General features: G+C 41.0%; 1 protein-coding gene across 1 annotated transcript in view; it reads left to right on the top strand.

Moving 5' to 3' along the window:
• The window catches only part of napsa.L (napsin A aspartic peptidase L homeolog), a 33,132-nt gene extending 18,678 nt beyond the window's left edge, over nucleotides 1-14,454 (top strand). Inside the window, 6 exon segments of the mRNA NM_001090097.1 lie at nucleotides 6,323-6,441; nucleotides 7,530-7,729; nucleotides 8,939-9,061; nucleotides 11,728-11,872; nucleotides 12,199-12,297; nucleotides 13,979-14,454. Of these exon segments, the coding sequence (NP_001083566.1) occupies nucleotides 6,323-6,441; nucleotides 7,530-7,729; nucleotides 8,939-9,061; nucleotides 11,728-11,872; nucleotides 12,199-12,297; nucleotides 13,979-14,155 (863 nt within the window). The 3' untranslated portion in view covers nucleotides 14,156-14,454.
• Nucleotides 14,455-23,906: the final 9,452 nt, after the last annotated feature.

The following is a 23,906-nucleotide window of genomic DNA, read 5'->3' on the forward strand; positions in this document are numbered from 1 at the left end:
AAATAGGTTTATTTGTAAGAAATTAAGTGTAACGATGAGGTCCATTGTATTTAGTTATTGTTTTTTTTTTTTGAGAGGCCAGTTAAATCCCCTGGGCACAAGAGAGATTTCCGCATCGCTGCATTTGAGAAGCCTGTTATCCCAAGGGTTGGAGAATTACCAGAATACTCTAGTGAAGGAATAGCCAGCCTGACGCTTGCCATATGTTCCAGTCTTACAACTGCCGGCATTGACATCAGCCATAATAGGACCAGTGCAAGATTTACAGTGTTACTAGTCATAAATGGCTATAATAATATATACACAATTCCACACATACTCAAATATATATATATATATATATATATATTGTGCACTGAGAAACAGAAGAGCTTGTTTACTTAAATTTAAGTAAATTTATGCTATTGCAGTTTCCCATAGCAACCATGCATTTAAGAAAGTCTTTGGTGGTGGCCCATTTCATGGATAAATTATATTTTTAAACCTCAACTTCTATTTATATATGTAAGAGACTAAAGGTGGCCATACACGGATAGATCCGCTCGTCTGGCGATGTCGCCAAACGAGCGGATCTCCCTCCGATATGCCCACCTTGAGGTGGGCAATATCGGGCTGATCCGATCGTGGGCCCTAGGGCCCAACGATCGGATCCTAGCGTTCGCCAAACGGGCGGTCGGATCGCAGGACCGCATCAACGAACAGATGCGGCCGCGATCCGACGGGATTTTTAATCCCATCCGATCGAGATCTGGCCGACTTTCGGCCAGATCTCGATCGGGGAAGCCCGTCGGGGGCCCCCATACACGGGCCAATAAGCTGCCGACACGGTCTGTCGGCAGCTTTTATCGGCCCGTGTATGGCCACCTTAAAATGCACACAGTATCCTTCTGCACCCACTACCTTTGGACTCTTGTTGAGCTAAAACTCCCAGTATTCCCAGCTGGATTAAGGCTGATGTGTTGTTGGTCTCTGGAATTGCAGTTCAGTTTCAACAACAATTGAAAGGCCATAGGTTGAACAACATTTCTTGTAACTATCTTGAATACCCTACTATACCTGCTATCCCACAGCCACAGTCCCTTCCCAGAGACTATTATCCCACTGCTACTATATGCACCATCTCTCTCTCTCTACTATACCCTATATCCCACAGCCATTGTCCCTTCCAAGAAACTATTATCCCACTGCTACTATAGGAACCATTTCTCCCTACTGTACCTGCTATCCCACAGTCAGACTCCCTTCCCAGAGACTATTATCCCCACTGTTACTATAGGCACCATCTCTCCCTACTATACCTGCTATCCCACAGCCACAGTCCCTTCCCAGAGACTATTATCCCACTGTTACTATAGGCACAATCGCTCCCTACTATACCTGCTATCCCACAGTCACACTCCCTTCCAAGAAACTATTATCCCAGTGTTACTATAGGCACCATCTCTCCCCACTATACCTGCTATCCCACAGTCACACTCCCTTCCCAGAGACTATTATCCTAGTGTTACTATATGCACAATCTCTCCCTACTATACCTGCTATCCCACAATCACAGTCCCTTCCCAGAGACTATTATCCCACTGTTACTATAGGCACCATCTCTCCCTACTATACCTGCTATCCCACAGTCACACTCCCTTCCCAGAGACTATTATCCCCACTGTTACTATAGGCACCATCTCTCCCTACTATACCTGCTATCCCACAGCCACAGTCCCTTCCCAGAGACTATTATCCCACTGTTACTATAGGCACCATCTCTCCCTACTATACCTGCTATCCCACAGTCACACTCCCTTCCCAGAGACTATTATCCACTGTTACTATAGGCACCATCTCTCCCTACTATACCTGCTATCCCACAGTCACACTCCCTTCCCAGAGACTATTATCCACTGTTACTATAGGCACCATCTCTCCCTACTATACCTGCTATCCCACAGTCACAATCCCTTCCCAGAGACTATTATCCCACTGTTACTATAGGCACCATCTCTCCCTACTATACCTGCTATCCCACAGCCACAGTCCCTTCCCAGAGACTATTATCCCACTGCTACTATAGGCACCATCTCTCTCTCTCTACTATACCCTATATCCCACAGCCATTGTCCCTTCCAAGAAACTATTATCCCACTGCTACTATAGGAACCATTTCTCCCTACTATACCTGCTATCCCACAGTCAGACTCCCTTCCCAGAGACTATTATCCCCACTGTTACTATACGCACCATCTATTCCTACTATACCTGCTATCCCACAGCCACAGTCCCTTCCCAGAGACTATTATCCCACTGTTACTATAGGCACAATCGCTCCCTACTATACCTGCTATCCCACAGTCACACTCCCTTCCAAGAAACTATTATTCCAGTGTTACTATAGGCACCATCTCTCCCCACTATACCTGCTATCCCACAGTCACACTCCCTTCCCAGAGACTATTATCCCAGTGTTACTATATGCACAATCTCTCCCTACTATACCTGCTATCCCACAATCACAGTCCCTTCCCAGAGACTATTATCCCACTGTTACTATAGGCACCATCTCTCCCTACTATACCTGCTATCCCACAGTCACACTCCCTTCCCAGAGACTATTATCCCCACTGTTACTATAGGCACCATCTCTACCTACTATACCTGCTATCCCACAGCCACAGTCCCTTCCCAGAGACTATTATCCCACTGTTACTATAGGCACCATCTCTCCCTACTATACCTGCTATCCCACAGTCACACTCCCTTCCCAGAGACTATTATCCACTGTTACTATAGGCACCATCTCTCCCTACTATACCTGCTATCCCACAGTCACACTCCCTTCCCAGAGACTATTATCCACTGTTACTATAGGCACCATCTCTCCCTACTATACCTGCTATCCCACAGTCACACTCCCTTCCCAGAGACTATTATCCACTGTTACTATAGGCACCATCTCTCCCTACTATACCTGCTATCCCACAGTCACACTCCCTTCCCAGAGACTATTATCCACTGTTACTATAGGCACCATCTCTCCCCACTATACCTGCTATCCCACAGTCACACTCCCTTCCCAGAGACTATTATCCACTGTTACTATAGGCACCATCTCTCCCTACTATACCTGCTATCCCACAGTCACACTCCCTTCCCAGAGACTATTATCCCAGTGTTACTATATGCACAATCTCTCCCTACTATACCTGCTATCCCACAATTACAGTCCCTTCCCAGAGACTATTATCCCACTGTTACTATAGGCACCATCTCTCCCTACTATACCTGCTATCCCACAGTCACACTCCCTTCCCAGAGACTATTATCCCCACTGTTACTATAGGCACCATCTCTCCCTACTATACCTGCTATCCCACAATCACACTCCCTTCCCAGAAGCTTTTATCCACACCACACTATTATGTACCTGCTATTTAAAAATTACAATCATTACTAACAGCTGCAGTATTAAATATAATGGATCTGCAATATTTCATGCAATTCAAAAGTGATATATTATGGACAGCAGTCTGCCAGCTTGAACCCTGGCTCTTTTGGTACATGACGCCTACTTATTTTCTGAGAACCTCCGTTACCACCTGGCTTAGTACATGTTCAGGATGTTGCTCTGGTGTTCAGAGCACATGACTGACTTAAACGTTTTAAGCGATACATATACCATACAGGAATTAAATAGAAGGCTGCTGTTCTTTCTCAGCTCCAGGCCCTAGAGACCATCAATCTGCCACTTTCTAAGAGTAGTACTTGAGCCAAGCCTGGAGACCTATTCTCCTCCATATCAGTCCCTGTGCTCGGAGCTTGTTTTATATCCTGGCCATGCAGAGAGAAGGAAAGCCATAGGAGTCATTGGGTAGGGAGCTCTACATTGCATTTCTGCCCTTCGGATAGGTGACGGTTTAGATCGACGTCTCCCATGCAATCCTGAGGTTCATTTAGATTCCATTTCAGCAGCACTCTCCTCAGAAACAAAGTTACTGAAGCAAATACAGAAATCAAAACACTTATAATCATTCAGCACTCTCTGTTAATTCCTCCTTAGCAAGCAATATAATGTGAGGTCAGTCAACAGGCAGACAAGGGAGACTTCCTGTAGGATAAATTGTTATTAATCCCCATCCTATCTGAGTATTGGTATGAGATGGAAAGTCTGCGTTTACAATAGATAGAATGGAACACATCACTGCCTGTAAATGGATGTGTCACAGGTTGGTTTTAAAAGGCTGTAATTGTGATATTTTGTGTTTAGAAAAGAAAGACATAGAGAGAAGCCTGTAACCATGACACAGTGCATATTGTAAGGCAGAATAGGAAGGACCAAGAGCTTTAACTGTTGCAAGTTTCACATAGTAGTTAAAGTAGTTGCTTGATGAAAATGCGCAAGGTTATATTCGTCAGCGACTAATTTTATATTGCGAGCAGTGCTAAACATTCGCAAAGATGCCATTTTAAATAACGCTTGCGAGTTTTAATTACATTCCTCCTATAGTTTCTTAGCAAAGCCAATTATCACTATTGTCTATTTTGTAGCCTTAACAAGTAGCTGTTACTAGTAGCTCTGTGTATCTTCACCCTTAGGGTGGTGGCACACGGGAAGAGAGTTGCCTGCAATAAATCTTCACTACGGCGGGCGACTAATCTCCCCTAAATGCCTTCCAACCGGCAAGAATGTGAATCGCTGCCGGTATGGCATAAGTGCCACTTCGATTTTCTAAAGTCACCTGAAGTTGCCCACATGGAAAATTCAGGCGACTTCGGAAAACCGAAGCAACAGATATGCCAATCATGCCGGAAATTCGCATTCTTACCGGTGGGAAGGCACTTTGGGGAGAGCAGCAGCGAAGATTTATCACAGGCGACTAAATCTCCCTGTGTGCCACCACCCTTACAGAGCATGTTTTTAGATGGGGTCAGGGACCCCCATTTGATAGCAGAAAAGAGGCAGAAAAAGAAGGCAAATAATTAAAAAAAAAAGTATACAAAAATAAATAAATAATGAAGACCAGTTGAAAAGTTTTTTAGAATTGGCCATTTAACATATTAAAAGCTTACTTTAAGGCAAACCACATCTTTAAGCTATACATTTAACTCTGGAAATTAATGAAGAGTGGTGGAATTTCACTCTAGCAGACTTTTTGATAAATATGCCCAGTAGTATAAGAGGGATGGTAGGTAATCAAACTGGAGGATTGTAGGGGCCATTTACAAAGTGCAGGACATTGTGCAATATGCAAATGACCAATGCAAACGTCTATATTTCTGCACCCTGGACATCTAGCCATTGGACACCTTCCCCCATGAATACAGACCTTTGGCAGAGCTGCATTTATGAAGAGCGGGTGGGAGGAAGCATCTAAGCATCCCCTCTCCTGCCCCTCACCTGCCCCTCACTTGCTTGTCATTTAGACACACAAGTTAGGAAGCAGTGGTAGGTGCAGGGTTCAAAGGAGACCTATTTTTTCTGCCTACCCTATGGCCGGTACTAAGAACAGGTCTGCCGTGCACCTAACAAATGCAAGTTCTTATTGAGTAAGCTTTCATTTTGCACCAATGCTCAAGCACTTGTTTCCAGGGCTTGCATAAATACGGCAGTTGTCATTTATAAACACTGGGCAAATTTGCACCAGGACAGTGCAAATTCCCAATGAGATGATTGCTTTCAGTGTTCAACCTGCAGCTGGCTGAAAATAGCTAATCACTGATTGATTGCTATGGATTACTGCCCAGGTGCAAATCTGCCCATTGTTTATAAATGAGCCCCATTTAGTAACCAGTTAGAACTTTCTTGGGACAGAAAAAGATTTAAAGGAGAAGGAAAGGCTAAAATTAAGTAAACTTTATCAGAAAGGTCTATATAAATACACCAGTAAACCCCCAAAGTAATGCTGCTCTGAATCCTCTGTCAAAAGAAACACAGCATTTCTTTCCTTCTATTGTGTATCAGACTTCCTGTTTTCAGCATAAACCTCCAGGCTGCTTTGGCAGCTTTCCTTCTTCTTTAACCTTCAACTGACCCCAAACTGCCTATCCCAGTTTCTTCCATTATCCAAAAGCCAAATCAGCAGTTTTCCCTGGGTCCAAGTTCCTGAAACATGGCCTGTTCTTGGGAAATGGGAACTAGTGGGAACCTTAACTTTTTAGTATTGCCACACAAATCCAATTAGTGGGATGAACAGCTTTAGGTTACACTGTCCTGCTTTATATAAATAATTGTAAAGTGGCACTAGATTAACTGATTCCTCGGGGATTCCTTTTTGAAGAATTACATTACTTACGTGCTCACTTTAATTGCTTGTGTCTTTGTTGTACAATGCAGGGATCCACAAGAAATATAGGTCCCAGAACTCATCCACCTATCGTCAGAACAACACTGCGTTTGCAATTCAATATGGGACAGGTAGCCTGAGCGGATTCCTGAGCCAAGATACAGTCTCTGTAAGTCTTCTAGTGTTGGGGTATCTAAACCATGAATGTTCTTACTGGCTGTAATGCATCCAGGCAACCAGTGACTAAACAGGTAAGTCACAATAAACAAGCCAAGTAATGGAGAGTAACTTCCATGTACCAATACTCCTGCTATCTAGATGTCCTATAGAGGTACATGTTGAAATCACCTTTTGCCAAGGATGCTTCCATGTTGTGGGGAAATCCTTGAATACTGGATTGGTACAGGAAAGAAGATCTACAAAGGCCACAGGGTCCTACTTTTGTGGCCCAAAATAAAGCCAGGCCCCCTTAGCTAAAAAACAAAGAGACAAATGTATAAAAACAAGGGAATGGTTGAGTGACTGAAGATTGACATACGCTGACAGATCCACCTCTCTGGTGAGGTTGTCAAACAAGTGGATCCAGGCCTGATTTGGCCAATCACACACTAGGCCCTAAGTCCAACTATCTGATCATTAAGTGATGCCTATTGCCCCGATGCACTCCTCATCCAATAGGCATTTCAAGTCTGTCTGATTGATATCTAGCCAATATATACAGGGGCCAATAAGCTGCCAGATCTGTCTACAGGGATGGAACATTACCATATCCAATGTTTTGTGCATCAACAACTGATCTGATTTGGTGAAGGAGGCATTGTGACAAAGTTACATGTGAAGACATGATGGTGGGGACAGAATAAGTCAACTTGTGGTAGGAAGATACCCATAAGCAAGCGCCAATTTGGAGCTGGAGAATTTGTTTGCCTTTATCTGGATCTGTCTAGGGTTGTGGAAACACTGCCCTATACAGATTTTTTAATTTTTTAATAGAATAGCCTATATTATTACTGCATATAATAATAAGACTCCTCCTGCTTCCCTCTTAGTATGGAGGCATAGGTTTGATCCAAACTTTTATTTAAAAACCATGGGAAAAAAATGTCTTTCTCAGAATGAATATTGTGCACAGATCTTTTAGCTGATTGAAATGGGAGGGGGCCTGTCAGTTAAAAATGAATGTCCAATCCATTGATACAACTTGATAAAACTGCGAGTTTGCATGATGCATGTTCATGTCTCTGTCCCCTTACCCAGATCGGCAGTATAGAAGTCGCTAACCAGACATTTGCTGAAGCAATCAAGCAACCTGGTATTGTCTTTGTTTTCGCTCACTTTGACGGCATCCTTGGAATGGGTTACCCCGACATCTCTGTCGATGGAGTAGTGCCAGTCTTCGATAACATGATGCAACAAAACCTGCTGGAAGAGAATGTGTTCTCCTTTTACTTGAGCAGGTCAGTAAAGTGGGCCACCGTGGTGGGTAAGGGAATTCTCCCATCCCACTGATCATCTGTTGATTTCTGTGTTTATAGGAAATTGTGGTCCAATTCTGGAATTTGATTGTTATGTACATAAAATATACTTGCTGTTGGCCATGGTCAGCTTTACAGTATTAGACACGTAAAGGGTCATGTACAAATGCACCCTCTAAAATGGATGCAATGCAGAGCACATGGTTGCCAATAGGGTTCATTAAAGGGGTTGTTCATCTTTAAATTAACTTTCAGTATGATGTAGAGAGTGATATTCTGTTCTCATTTTTAATTATTTGTAGATTTTGAGTTATTTGGCTTTTTATTCAGCAGCTCTCCAGTTTGCAATTTCAGCATCTGGTTGTTAGGGTCCAATTTACCCAAACAACCATGCATTGATTTAAATAAGAGACTGGCATATGATTAAGAGAGGACCTGGATAGAATGATAAGTAATGAAAAGTAGCAATAACAATACATTAGTAGCCTTTTGAAAAGACCCCCATTTGAAAGCCGGAAAGAGTCAGAAGAAAAGGGCAAATAATTGTAAAACTATAAAAAAAAAAAATGAAGACCAATGAAAAGTTGCTTAAAATTGGCCATTCTATAACATACTAAAGGGTAACTAAAGGGTGAACCATCCCTTTAATGAACACCGACGCAGGGTGCAAAGTGCACATTTCAGAAGCAATCAGCATGTATTTTTGCACAATGTAGTGTTTTTTTTCCATAATTCCAGCATAATTGTGGTTGCAAAGGGATGAGTGCCTGAGGCAATTGATTCACAAGAGGGGGCAGGACACACCAAGCTGTGCCAAGTGCAAATATAACAAACTACAAGGAGCATATTTTGACACAAGTACCTTCAATAAATGCAATTTTTGGGGCAAACTTATGTGACCGCAACTGAACTTTGTAGTAGTAAACAAGCCCTAATGTATCCATTCTGCCTTGGGGAACCTCCAGAGGTGCCAAACAACTTGGACTATATCAAGGTTGTCCAACATGAGGCACCAGGCAAGATGTGGCCTTCCAAGAAATGTTTATTACTCATTCCCCATCTGGCCAAGATCTCCATAGACCTCTTTGTGTGACATAATTTATCCAACCCCCAAAAATCAACATCAGAAATGTGAGTGGAAATAAAAGCCATTTTTATACCTGTAATGACTTTTTCATTCCATTGATAAAGAGACCCAATGGCAACTGTTGGAGGGGAGCTAATCCTAGGAGGAACAGACCCAAATTATTACACAGGAGACTTCCATTACCTGAATGTCACTCGGATGGCGTACTGGCAAATCAAGGCGGATGAGTGAGTACCTGGCAGTCTCATCTTTCTTTATTAAACTTGACAGTTAGAGAGAGAATTGTTCTGCCAGAGAAACCAAAAAATAACTTTCCAGTTGTTTTTCTTTTCCACTGTATCCATTTAACCAGTATCAAAGATACTCCAGTTTCAGACCTGGGGTTGGTAGAAAATGTATGGCTCTTCAAAACTAACCAAAAACCTCATCATCTGACTAATTAGCAGGCTAGGTAGGGTGAGATCTCAGTGTAAAAACTATAGAATGGGTATGCTCTTTAGTCTTCTATTAGCTTAAAGTTGTAAGAGTTGAGGTCAAAGAAGACTTTGTGAGTCTTACAAGACTGTGACATGATTTTGGTTCCTTCTAAACTGGGCAGGTTTGCCTGTACGCACAAGTCAAGACACAGATGAATATCTCTAATTGTAGAGATCAAAAACTCTTTCAGAAGTGGGGGGTCAAACAAGACTTTACCAGACCTCAGAAAGGTCTATTGTACACCTCTAATCATGGAGGTCATGAATTGGGTGAATGGGTATGCTCTTTAGTCTTGTTGTTAACACTGTCAGGGGTGAGGTCAAAGGAGACCTTGTGAGGTTGTTGGTTCCTTCTAAACTGGGCACTCTTTCCAGTCCACACAAGTCAAGACACATATTATATATGTGTATCTCTAATCATGGAGATCAAAAACTCTGTCAGAAGTTGGGGTCAAACAAGACCTCACCAGACAGAGTCTTACAATGTTCCCTCCTGCAAACACATGTCAAGACATTATTGTACACCTCTAATCGTGGAGATCAAAAACTCTGCCAGAAGTTAGGGGTCAATGGAGACCTACTTGGACAGTCTTACAGAGAGTCTTTCAAGAATGTGACATGATGTTGGTTTCAATGTTCTTTCTAGGTAGTGTACTCTTACCTGTACAGGATTTCGATCATTAATCTATATTCTGTCAGATGCAGGGTTAAAGAGGGTCAGACCTCTGACTAGAGAAGTGATGTTGGCTTCAATGTTCTCTGTAAACTGGTGGGGCGATAATAGTGGACACCTATTTATACCATAGTTGCTCCTTTAAAAAAATGCTGGGAAGCATCTAAATATTGATGTTATGACAAATTATTAGAGAGAGGTCCTGGTTCAGAGGAGTTTATAGAATGAAGGTGGATGGACAGTGAAGTCCTGTCCACTCTCTTTGAATTCATAGGTGCACCAATGTATTCTATATACTCCATGGAACATATAATATATAAGTCTAGATGGACTACAAAAATAGAAAGGCTTGCAAACCAAGTTTAATACACTTCTAGTGCCTGCTCTGTCCAGGGATTTACAGTACTTTAGGCACTTAGCCAGTTGAATATTGATACATGATCTGATGATAAATGCATTTAGGACTATCACTAAGCACTCAATATAACACTTAAATAAATCTGAAAATTATGCCCTTGTTTGAATAAACTCTTTCATCTCTGTTTGGAGGATACAAAACATAGGTTGGCTTCAGGGCCGGTTTTAGGGAATATGACCAGTCCTATCAGCAAAGCAGTGGCCACCATGATATGATGATAAATGCTATGATACATGATATGATGATAAATGTATTTAAGAATATCCCTAAGCACTCGATAGAACACTTAAATAAGTCTAAAAATTATGCACATTTCTGAATAAACTCTTTCATCTCTGTTTGGAGGATACAAGACATAGGCTGGCTTCAGGGCCGGTTTTAGGGAATATGACCAGGCCTATCAGCAAAGCAGTAATTCCACACAAAAATGGAGTGCTCACCTCAGACAATATATCCTTTCGGATCAGGTGCTTCTAGCAGTATTAGATCACACCTGCCACGGATCCAAACCTCAATTGTAGAAATCCAATATACTGCAGCACACTGCGACTTGTGTAAAATTTGAAGGTGTACTTTATTTGGCTCAAATACGAGCAAACATGTGGCAACGTTTCGGGCCTCGCAGGACCCTTTCTCAAATTTTGAGAAAGGGTCCTGCGAGGCCCGAAACGTTGCCACATGTTTGCTCGTATTTGAGCCAAATAAAGTACACCTTCAAATTTTACACAAGTCGCAGTGTGCTGCAGTATATTGGATTTCTACAATATCAGCAAAGCAGTGGCCACCAGTGTATCTGTGACATCAGAATGTTCTTCATTCTTGAAATAAAAAGGCCATGTGGGTTTTTTAACCTTGATAAAGCACACTGACAGTAAAGCAGAGTCCTTAATACAACCTCAGAATTCTAGAAGGATCAAATGGAAGCCAGTGTACTACTGGCCAGACTGGGGACGAGTTTTATATTAATGCAGACACACATGATATTGACAGGTACAAACAGCCCCACAGTGTTGGGGCTGCCCCCCCCATACAGGGAACTCAAATGCCAGTGGATAAAGGAACATCTTAAAGGCCAACTAATGTGAGATTTAGAGGTCAGTGCTTATTTGCTCACATATAATCCCAGAATGAGGTCCTACACATATTTGACATCTTAGATTTGATTGTGCTCTGAGGATGTTATACCAGTATTATTATTATATATATCTTTCCCTATGATGTAAGGGGTGGTCATGACCAAATGTCAGAACATATAATGGTCTTCAGCCCAAAAAGAAAGAAAGGAAATACTATTGTTGAAGATCTTTTATTGGTTCTTGTCTTCAGGGTCAGAGTGAACAACCAACTTGTCCTGTGCAAAGGGGGTTGCCAGGCTATAGTGGACACTGGTACCTCCCTCATAACTGGTCCAAAAGAGGAGATTCGTGCCCTCCACAAAGCTATTGGAGCTTTTCCACTCTTCGCTGGAGAGGTAAAGAACATGATCAGTATATTGTTCAATCATTATACATGTAAGGTTGGGAAGAATCAATCCTATAAGCAGACTTAGCACATTAAAGACAGCAGAAACATGTTTATATTTACACATAAAGGGCAAATTTGCTATTTCATAATGCAGCCCTAGATTATCCCCCTTATGACCAGACAAAGTCTGATGACTGGAGTCATATGACATAGGGGTTTTATGGTGAAAATTCCTGACTGTTTACTACAGCTGTGGGTGGGTGATAGGAGAGCTGGCAAGTCAGAAAGGATCTGACAGTATTTATCTTATTCAATATCTTTATTCCCGCACAGTACTTTATTAACTGCAAGAGGATCCAGTCCCTACCCACAGTATCATTTATTCTTGGAGGCGTGGCGTACAACCTAACAGGCGAACAGTATATACTAAAGGTAGGAATGAATCCCTATTATTATTGGGAGTATTATTATAAATGTTGGAAACACGGTACATTTCTGGGTGTAGCCAGGGTCAGATCTCAAAATTAACATTTGAAAAGTTCCAAAGAACAAAAGCAAAGGACTGGATGAACACTGTTATTCAAATCAATCCCTGCATATTATTTCTTTTGTGCACAGTGAAATATATTTTTAGAGGAGAAATACACATATCCTTTCCTGCTGAAGTTGATAGATGGTTCTGCCAAGTTATAAACTGTACAATTTCAAATGATATGAGTTTTTGTCACTTGAACTGGAAAAAAACGACATTGATCAAATTATCCTTTGTGCTATCACCTTATCATTCTAACAGTACATTGCTATACTAGACAAGTGAATACATGCTGAAGTGAATTTCACTGATTCTATAGTTACAGTCATGCAGGGGGTAATGGTAGAGATAAATAGTACCAATTCAGAACTGGGGGTATTGGAAGAGAAAAGCACATCTAATTCAGTACTGGGGGTTTTGGAAGAGAAAAGCAGTACTAATTCAGTACAAGGGGTGTTGGTAGAGAAGCAGTAGTAATTCAATACAGGGGATACTTGTAAAGAAGAAGTACTAATAAAGCAGCACTAATTCAGTACAAGGGGGTATTGGTAGAGAAGCAGTACTAATTCAGTACAAGGGGGTATTGGTTGAGAAGTAGTACTAATTCAGTAAAGGGGGGTATTGGTAGAGAATCAGTACTAATTCAGTACAAGGGGGTATTGGTAGAGAAGCAGTACTAATTCAGTACAGGGGGGTATTGGTAGAGAAGCACTACTAATTCATTACAAGGGGGTATTGGTAGAGAAGCAGTACTAATTCAGTACAAGGTGGTGTTGGTAGAGAAGCAGTACTAATTCAGTACAAGTGGGTATTGGTTGAGAAGCACTACTTATTCAGTACAAGGGAGTGTTGGTAGAGAAGCAGTACTAATTCAGTACAAGGGGGTATTGGTTGAGAAGCAGTACTAATTCAGTAAAGGGGGGTATTGGTAGAGAAGCTGTACTTATTCAGTACAAGGGGGTATTGGTTGAGAAGCAGTACTAATTCAGTAAAGGGGGGTATTGGTAGAGAAGCTGTACTAATTCAGTACAAGGGGGTGTTGGTAGAGAAGCAGTAGTAATTCAGTACAGGGTGTACGTGTAAAGAAGAAGTACTAATTCATTACAAGGGGGTATTGGTAGAGAAGCACTACTTATTCAGTACAAGGGGGTGTTGGTATAGAAGCAGTACTAATCCTGTGCAGGAGGTATTGATAGAAAAGCGGTACTAATTCAGTACAGGGGGTATTGGTAAAGAAGTAGTACTATTTCAATATAGGGGAGTATTGGTAGAAAGAAGTAGTTGTACTAATTCGGTACAAGGTATAAAAACATTCTTATGTGGAGAGAAGCTGGGCTAGTCCAATACCTGGGGAAGTGACATAAGCTGTGCTGATCCATTGTGAGAGTTTTATTGGGAGAGAATGGCTGCTGGGTCTATACAGATGGAGGAAAATTTTTCTTTAGATATTGGTGTGCAGTTTTGCCAGTGCCAGTATTTCTTTTAATGAAATAACCTATGATTGGTAACCTATATGGTAACCTATGGTTGGCAAGATTATTGTGGACTGAAGGGTTCCTTTCTTTACTTCTCTCCACACAGATATCAAAGTTTGGACACACCATTTGTCTCAGTGGATTCATGGGGCTGGACATACGCCCTCCTGCAGGCCCCATCTGGATCCTTGGTGATGTCTTCATTGGACAGTATTACACTGTGTTTGACCGAGACCATGACCGAGTGGGCTTTGCAACTGCTAAACAAGCCAAAGGGAAGTGAATATGAACCTATAAGGACCAAACACAATGACACAAAGAAATTCATCCAATCACTTCTCAAGCTTTATAATCAACCTAGAGATCAGTCTGTGATTTATTTAGGGAACAGTTCACACTTATTTTATAATCATCTGACAGGTCCGCGACCGATGGAGCAAACCTCAATGCACCACCTAGAGCACATTAATGTGAAAGCTGGTGCTTGCACCAAAAAAGGTGCCCTGAGGTCTTTTCCATATGTATTTGAAAAATGTACCAAATTCAGATGCAAAAATCTTAATTATAGTGTTTACCTTTAAACTGCTGAAACTCCGACTGGTTGTTGTACAGGAAAATATATTGTGGATCCATGCAAACACTTATAGCCTTAAGCGCATCAGTCCAATTGCCTCGACAGAAAGCTTAAAGATAGGTGCTAAACTGCACCTGTAGTAACCAATCATAGACCACTTCTACCTGGCTGAGACAACTATGCACACTAGTCACACAAAACATTCTATATTTGCCTCTACAATATGCAGCAAAGGATTTTTTTAAAGCAAAATTTCCGGTGAGCCAAGGTCTGTTTAAGCTCTACATTTAGAGCTTCATTTACAAAGCTAGTAGGAACTTTAAAAGTGCAACAAACAGGAGGCACAAGGAGCGGGACTTAATGGACATTTAACTCCCTATCATTACTGCCTTAATGTAGCACAATCTTTAGGAAACATAAGTAAGTGAGAAGGATGTGGGTGATTACAATTGATGTGGGAGGAAGGTGGGATGGCATAGAGAGCAGAGAATGATGATAGATAAGAGCAAAGATGAGGGAACAAGAAATGGTTTGAAGGTGTAATGATTAGAAAGGGCAATATTATTTGCTGGCTGATTCTCTTGTCCATGTGGCCCTGGCCCCAACAAACACTACTAGTTAAGGCCCAAGTAGGTTAACTCGGGTACAGGTAAATTACCTTATGCTCTCTTGCAAATTCACACCATACTTTGAGAGGCAGAAGAATCAGGGGCAAACAGTTCCTGGGAGGTATACATCTGTTTCTTAATATTATACACCGATTCCCAACTAATAGAATTCATATTTTTTGGCTTCCTTGGTTACGAGTTTTTTTCTCATACAAAGTTGGCTACCCCTACAGTTCCTTACTAGTCTTATAATCTTTTGCTTATGTAAAACACAGAATTAAATCTGCAGTATTTCTCATTTTGCTTTCTTATTTGTAGTGTTCCTGTTGGCTGCAACTTACCACCTGCACTAGTTTAGAGAAACTCCTCTTTTCATGGGGTATCATAGATGTATGAGGACAGCAAGGGGAGCTTGGCACCTAAAAATGAGCTCCAGAGGGTTTAGTAACCTTCCACTACTTACCCAAAAGAAAGGGGATGAAAGGCTTCAGTTGCAATGAGGCTCTCCACTGTTGGGCTTGGGTACATTTTTGCTAAGAAGTTTGTGGATAGTGAGACATGGGAACAGAGTTAGACTGACCCACTGGGATACCAGGAAAACTCCTAGTGGGCCCTCGTGCTTTATGGCCATTCCCTATTTCTTTGTAGGAGCAAAGAGGCTTGATAAAGGTAGAATAGGCTATAGTATTAAGAGATAGGAGACTTGATAAAGGTGGAATAGGCTATAGTATTTAGAGATAGGAGACTTGATAAAGGTAGAATAGGCCATAGTATTTAGAGATAGGAGACTTGATAAAGGTAGAATAGGCCATAGTATTTAGAGATAGGAGACTTGATAAAGGTAGAATAGGCTATAGTATTTAGAGATAGGAGACTAGGAGAATAAAGAGGTTGAGTGAGAAGAGAAATAACAGTTTGGAAAGTGGGTCTTAGGTTTTTGGTGGGCCCCTGGCATCCCAGTCCAATACTATATGAGAATAAGTTACTGCTGTATATATTCTCTTATATCTGCGCACTGCCGAAATTCTGCGAAATGTCCTCTATTTCCATTAGGGTTAATAAACAGAATTTACATGTTAAACAAGAAACCTTGTTCCCTCTAAGGGGCAGATTTATCAAGGATCGAACTGAAAATTCGTTTGTTTTAGTGTGATTCGACTAGGGAATAGTCCAAATTCCAAAGTCTACAAAAAAAAACATTTAAACATTAATCAAACCCAGTATGATTATTTTGTGTCCAATTAAGACTAATTATATCTTAGTTGGGATCAAGTACAAGGTACTGTTTTATTATTACAGAGAAAGAGGAAATAATTTTTCAAAATTTGAATTATTTGATTAAAATGAACGGTATGGTATATGGCCTATATATACTGTATATATATATATATATATATATATATATATATATATATATATATATATATATGCTGCCCACAGAAATCTATATGAAAATGACCCCCCTATTTATTGTATAGGTAAGGGACTTGTTTTCAAGAATGCTTGGGAACTGGGGTCTTTCCATAATTTGGATCTCCGTACCATAAGTCTGCAAAAAAAATCATTAAAAGGGAATGTCAATCCAAAATTTTTTGTCTAATAAAAAAACAAACAAACATATCTAAGAAACTTTGCACGATACATTCATTACACATTTTCTATGGTTTGAATTTTTTTTTTTTGAATGGAGTCTATGGAATAAGGCCACCCCGTAATTCAGAACTTTCTGGATAACGGGTTTCCGGATAACGTATCCCATACCTGTACTACTCCTTTAATTTTATGCTTTGCAAATACCTTCCAAATTCATATCAGTGTTCACGGTGGGGGAAAAAACGAAAAAGCGAATGCCTTTCTTCTCCTCAATGACGGCGTTTTGCATTTCTAAGTGATCACTTTAGTTTAAAGTCTCCTTATTTGATCAGAGACAAAACTGGCTCTTCGGGAGAAATCTTGTCTCTTGTGAAATCAGACGCAGTACAAATTTCCCTTGCATCAAAGAGGACTGGAATAATAACAAAACAGAGGAAAAACAGATTCTTCTACACACGGTGCATGAAGAAATTACTACGCCAGATGCTTTAACAGTTTTCTAATAAAATGTCCAAACTGGATTATATTTGTTTATGACATTTATTGAACAGGCTACAGGCCCACAAGGCTGACATTGCTGCAGCCAATACCCAGCTCTAGTGGCTGTGCTCCCTGTAGAACATATGGAAACCGTTTCATATAATGACGTTTTTTTTTGCTTCCCAAAACTGACAGCACTGTTATATGGTTTACCTAAAGAAGAAGCAACAAAACTCACTGGGCATCAATCTTTGTCTTTACACCCTAAGTAACTAAAGGTATGGGATCCATTACGGAAAGGCCGTCTCCCATAGACTCCATTTTATCCAAAGAATCCAAATTTTTAAAAATGATTTCCTTTTTCTCTGTATTAATAAAAAAGTAGCTTGTACTTGATCCCAACTAAGATATAACTAATCCTTATTGGAAGCAAAAACAGCCTATTGGGTTTATTTAATGTTTAAATCATAATAACGTGCTGCCGGACCCCTCTTCCAAAAAAGTCTTAAGAGGGGCCTGGCGTGCACAGTCACTCTTGCTCTGCCTGCCCCCCACCCCACGTTTGCTGGTTTCTGATGCCCAACTCTCAATTAGGAGAGTGGCTGCAGAGGGGAGATTTGCGTAACTTAGAGGAAGCAGGCCCCTGGTTTAAAGGATATTCTAGTAGACTTAAAGGGATACTGTTGTAGGGTTGTCACCTTTTTTTCTTTTTGAAAATGGGCCGGTGATGTCAGGTGACAGGCCGGAGACATGGGGGGCTGGGCGGGTGCCGTCGTGGGCGGGTGACGTTAGGGGGTGGGACTGATGACGTGGCGATCAACAATTGGCTGATCGCCATGATATTCACTTCAATGTCCTGTCCGGATTTCCTTATTTGGACTTTTCACCCGGGTAGCCCTTCCAAAAACCGGGCTGTCCGAGTGAAATCCGGAAGGATGGCAACCCAGTTACTGTCGTGGGAAAATGTGTTTTTTTTCAAAATACATCAGTTAATAGTGCTCCTCCAGCACAATTATGCACTGAAATCCAGTTTTTAAAGAACGAACGGATTTTCTGTGTAATTTTAGAAATCTGACATGGAGCTAGACATGATATCCATTTCCCAGGTGCCCCTAAACCATGTGACTTTTGCTCTGATAAATGTCAGTCACTCTTTACTGCTACACTGCAAGTTGGAGTGATATCATCAGCAGCCCATCAACAGAACAATAGACAGCTAACCAGATATGAGCTCTCTGACACCTCTGCTGAAGGATTTGTTTGCATTGCTAGAAACAGTACACACGAGAATAGCATCCAAGCAGGGTTTTTTCTGCTTGGGTGCTATTCTCATGTCTACCACTAGGTGAGGCTAGGGAGCAGGACTTAGGTCGTGGTGAAATACAATGGGAAGGGGAGAAACAATAGTTGTCTCAAAGCAGTTCCATCCTGAAGTGCTGACTCCTTCTCAAAGCTCAGAATCAGGCACAATATACTGAGATGGCTGCCTCCACACCAATATGAAAGCTAAAAAAATAATTTTTTTCGTTCAAGAATAAAAATGGTAAAGTGAATTATTTGCAATGTAAACAGTGTAATTTAGATATAAAAATCATGACAGAATCCCTTTAAGGTATGACAATCCAAATTACGGAATGATCACTTATCTGGAAAACCTCAGGTCCCAAGCATTCTGGATTACAGGTTCCATACCTGTACTACTTACTAAGCGGATTTTGGACATTTAGAGCTGTTTTACCCCATGAGAACCAGCCTCTCCTGCTTGCAAGTAGCACCATTAGGATACTAACCCGACAGCCAATAGGGACAGCGCTGGAGATTTTAGTCTCACATACCCAGTGTGCACTGGGACTGCATGAATTATGAGTGCAGATGCTCTCGGCTGTGAAAGCCTCTCTAGCACACAGACATTTATATTTAGCACTTGCCTTGTGCATTTCTGATGAGAGCACTAACAAAGCTTTCTGGCAGTGTTGTCACTAGTATTAATGGAGTGATGAATTTTAGATTACATCTGCTTTGATATGCACCACCCCAACAACCGTGGCAGAAATAGCTGATTGTCAACTGAAAATAGACCTTGGCAAGACTTATATATCCATTCCGGGTCAGAGTTACAGATATACACTACCATTCCCAGTATCCTCCAGACAATGTATTCTGGCACTAGTAGTTTCCTCAACAGCTTGAACTCCTCTAATGCTAAAGGCCTTTAAAGTGGTTCACCTTTAAGCTAACTTTTGCCTATTCTAAGCAACTTTTCAGTTTTTTTTAATTATTTGCCGCCTTCTGACTCTTTCCAGCTGTCAAATGGGGGTCACTGACCCAATCGAATGCTCTGTAAGGCTACAAATGTATTGTTACTGCTACTTTTTATTACTCATCTTTCTATTCAGGCCTCTCCTATTCATAGTCCAGTCTCTTATTCACATAAATGCATGGTTGCTAGGGTCATTTGGACCCTAACAACCAGTTTGCTGAAATTGCAAACTGGAGAGCTGCTGAATGAAAAGTCAAATAACTCAAAAACCACAAATAATAAAAAATGAAAGCCAATTGCAAATTGTCTCAGAAAATTACACTCTATGTCATATTAAAGTTAATATAAAGGTGATCAACCCCTGTAATGGCAAACCTCAATAAAATCCTCACCACTGTCCCCCAGCAGAGCCAGATACGCCATTACACTGATGAACTCCTTGATCAAAGTGACATAACAATAACAAAGGGCCACTTTATTGTCTCAGTGTTGTTGTTTTCTATATATAGGCACCAATATATCAATGACTAGGACAGAAGCTCCTAGGGGGCATACTACCCCTCTCCTGAGGACAGAGGCTTCAAATAACCCCCTGTCATTAGTCTGATAATAATGCAATTTTGAGACTAGCCTTTTTCTCTTTTAGACTTTACTTCCCCTTTAAAGGAAATCCAAGACAGGTTTATTATCCATGTAAAGATGACATGGGATAAGCTGATGTCTTCTACTGACTTGGTATGTCTGCACTTTAGTTTCTACGTATATGGTGCCAGTCCAGCATTAGACAAGAGTGGGGCCCTTATATATCCTTGTATACCCCTTCTTGTACCTTTCTAACCTCCACCTTAAAAACAGCACACATTGAATAAAGTTTCCAGCAGAGTTGAGGTTCCCGATCTTCTTTGTCTTGCTTGTGGGAACTACTCTACTTCTCTTAGTAGCCTAGGGTTTATAATTAACCCACCGTTGCTTAGTTTAGATTGTATCACCTCCCACGTTGTTTTGCTGATGTGTCGGTAAGTGAAACACAGAGGCTGGTTCTGAGCAGTTGTAGTGGCTCATTGTTGCTGCGAATTCATAAACTCCGACACCAGTCAGCTCTCTTACCTGGGTTTTTGGCAAGCACAATGAGCAGAGTATTGCGGGTATTGTGCAGAAAGCTTTACACCCACGTACGCCAGGATAAATATAAGGAGCTCAAAGATGTGAGAGGCCGTAAGACCTATGTATAGGTTTATAGAAAGAAACAGAGGGAAGGTAAATGAGCTCTGAAAACACATACGAACGTAATAAAGAAACAATAGAAACCATTGAGAAGAGCAGATTAAAGGGCAAATAAAGATTTACCCTAAAAAAATAGTTTTAAATTAGGCTGTGGAGTCTTATAGCAGCCTGGGTTCCTTTTAATTTCCCCAGAGGGTTGCATTCACCCCACAAACCCATTTGTACAATCCTGACGTAAGATTTTAAACTAGGTCAGGGGTGCCCAAAAGGTAGATCGGGATCTACCAGTAGACCTTTAGCTGGTGAGCAGTAGATCTGAAGACACTGACATCAAATAGCTTGTCTAAATCACTATCCTATTTAATGCTTTTCATGCTGATATTTATTATGTTAAGGTCACATAAGAAATACCGTATATACTCGAGTATAAGCCGAGTTTTTCAGCCCCCAAAATATGCTGAAAAACTCTACCTCTGCTTATACTCGGGTCAAGCGCAAAAACGGTCGCCGGTGCCTAAGAATATTCGCCAGCGCCTAAGAATAGTCGCCGGCGTCCAAGAATATTCGCCGGCGTCCAAGAATGGTCGCTGGCATCCAAAAACGAGACGCCGGCACCTCCAATGGGAGCAGAAACCCTCAATTTTTTGATTGAAACTTACCAGAAGCTACTGCATTTCTCACCCTCGGCTTATACTTGAGTCAATACGTTTTCCCAGTTTTTGGAGGTAAAATTAGGTACCTCGACTTATACTCGGGACGGCTTATACTCGAGTATATACGGTAGTTGTTTGTTAAATATAGTAATATACATTTTCCCATAAATCAATACAATATTTAAGTAGTATTTTCCATGGAACAGAATGCATAAAATGATTTTACAGATGTAGATAATAATGGGACAACATCACTAAAAGTAGACCTTACATTAGTAAAGTATGGGCACTTCTGTGCATAGGGCTGCTGTATGCAAAAGTGTAGACAGCATCAGCATTTGCAAACAAATAAGCTTCCCTTATGAATTCATTCAGCACAGAAAATTCCTTCTCTGCATATTTGCATCTGTAAGATGGGTTTCCATTCTATTTGTACAGGTATAGGATACGTTATCCAGAATGCTCGGGACCTGGGGTTTTCCAGATAATGGATCTTTCCATAATTTGGATCCTCATACCTTAAGCATATTAGAAAATAATTTAAACATGAAATGAACCCAATAGCCTGGTTTTACTTCCAATAAGGATTAATTATATCTTATTTGGTTTCAACTACTATGTTTTGTTTTATTATTAAAAAAGAAAAAGGAAATAATTTTATCTATCTATCTATCTATCTATCTATTATCTATCTATCTATCTATCTATCTATCTATCTATCTATCTATCTATCTATCTATCTATCTATCTATCATCTATCTAATCTATCTATCTATCTATCTATCATCTATCTATCTATCTCTCTATATATCTATCTATCGTTTTATAGAAATACGAGCCACATACAGCTTTATGCAGAAGCACTCAGATCCTTGATCAATTCTCTCATATTACAGAATAACAAATATTCCACTGACATTTTGTTTCCTGTGATATTTTTGTTTCAAGGTGCTGACACTTAAAATGAGGTTATTTTAACATGACCTTGTTTTATGTTAGAAAAAAAAAAGCATTTTGCAGCAATAAAAGCTGTAATAATCTCAGGAAAATAAAGAGTTTATCAGCTTTACATGCAGGTTGTTCACCTTACTTGGATGATGGTTGTGCACCTCAATTTGTAAATGTGTCATAGGTAGTGGTAGTACTAAGATATCTGGGCCTTTGACGCCACCTGTTTGCTACATACAATGCTGTTCTAACATCTGTACCCTGGCAGTTTTGCAAAATTTCACACCTCGATTCATGCAACTGTCACAAGTAACACCGGCCTCTTTGAGCTGCATGACACAACGAGAATTCTATTACAGTAACTACACAGCAGTCACAACCTCTGTGAGTTTCAGTTGTCACCTCTTTGGATAGTTCCACTGTACCATTGTGATTGGATTATTGGAAGAGTTTATATGCAAAGCATTTCCCGTACCAGTCAGTTGAACTGAAGAACTGAAATGTCTTCAATGATTAATCAGCGAGTCCAGTTGCTCTAGATTTACTTCTACTAGAATTAATTAATTGTTGTGTAGACTATGTAGTAACACTTACAGTAGTGGGGATAATGGAAATGCAGAATAAGTAGTAGAAGAGGCATATAAATATTGGAAAGCCTCAGAGGGGACTGGAATGCACTTGCAAGGCCTCAAGGATGTGACCATGGCTGTGGAATAGTAGGTATAGTAGGGAGAGATGGTTCCTATAGTAACAGTGGGATAATAGTCTCTGGGAAGGGACTGTGGCTCTGGGATAGCATGTATAGTAGAGAGAGATGGTGCCTATAGTAACAGTGGGATAATAGTCTCTGGGAAGGGAGTGTGACTGTGGGATAGCAGGCATAGTAGGGAGAGATGGTGCCTATAGTAACAGTGGGATAATAGTCTCTGGGAAGGGAGTGTGACTGTGGGATAGCAGGTATAGTAGGGAGAGATGGTGCCTATAGTAACAGTGGGATAATAGTCTCTGGGAAGGGACTGTGACTGTGGGATAGCAGGTATAGTAGGGAGAGATGGTGCCTATAGTAACAGTGGGATAATAGTCTCTGGGAAGGGAGTGTGACTGTGGGATAGCAGGTATAGTAAGGAGTGATGGTGTCTAAAGTAACAGTGGGATAATAGTCTCTGGGAAGGGACTGTGACTGTGGGATAGCATGTATAGTAGGGAGAGATGGTGCCTATAGTAACAGTGGGATAATAGTCTCTGGGAAGGGACTGTGGCTGTAGGATAGCAGGTATAGTAGGGAGAGATGGTGTCTATAGTAACAGTGGATAATAGTCTCTGGGAAGGGAGTGTGACTGTGGGATAGCAGGCATAGTAGGGAGAGATGGTGCCTATAGTAACAGTGGGATAATAGTCTCTGGGAAGGGAGTGTGACTGTGGGATAGCAGGTATAGTAGGGAGAGATGGTGCCTATAGTAACAGTGGATAATAGTCTCTGGGAAGGGAGTGTGACTGTGGGATAGCAGGTATAGTAGGGAGAGATGGTGCCTATAGTAACAGTGGGATAATAGTCTCTGGGAAGGGACTGTGGCTGTAGGATAGCAGGTATAGTAGGGAGAGATGGTGCCTATAGTAACAGTGGGATAATAGTCTCTGGGAAGGGACTGTGACTGTGGGATAGCAGGTATAGTAGGGAGAGATGGTGCCTATAG

Source organism: Xenopus laevis, chromosome 7L, assembly GCF_017654675.1.
Source record: "Xenopus laevis strain J_2021 chromosome 7L, Xenopus_laevis_v10.1, whole genome shotgun sequence".
Taxonomy (NCBI): Eukaryota; Metazoa; Chordata; class Amphibia; order Anura; family Pipidae; genus Xenopus; species Xenopus laevis.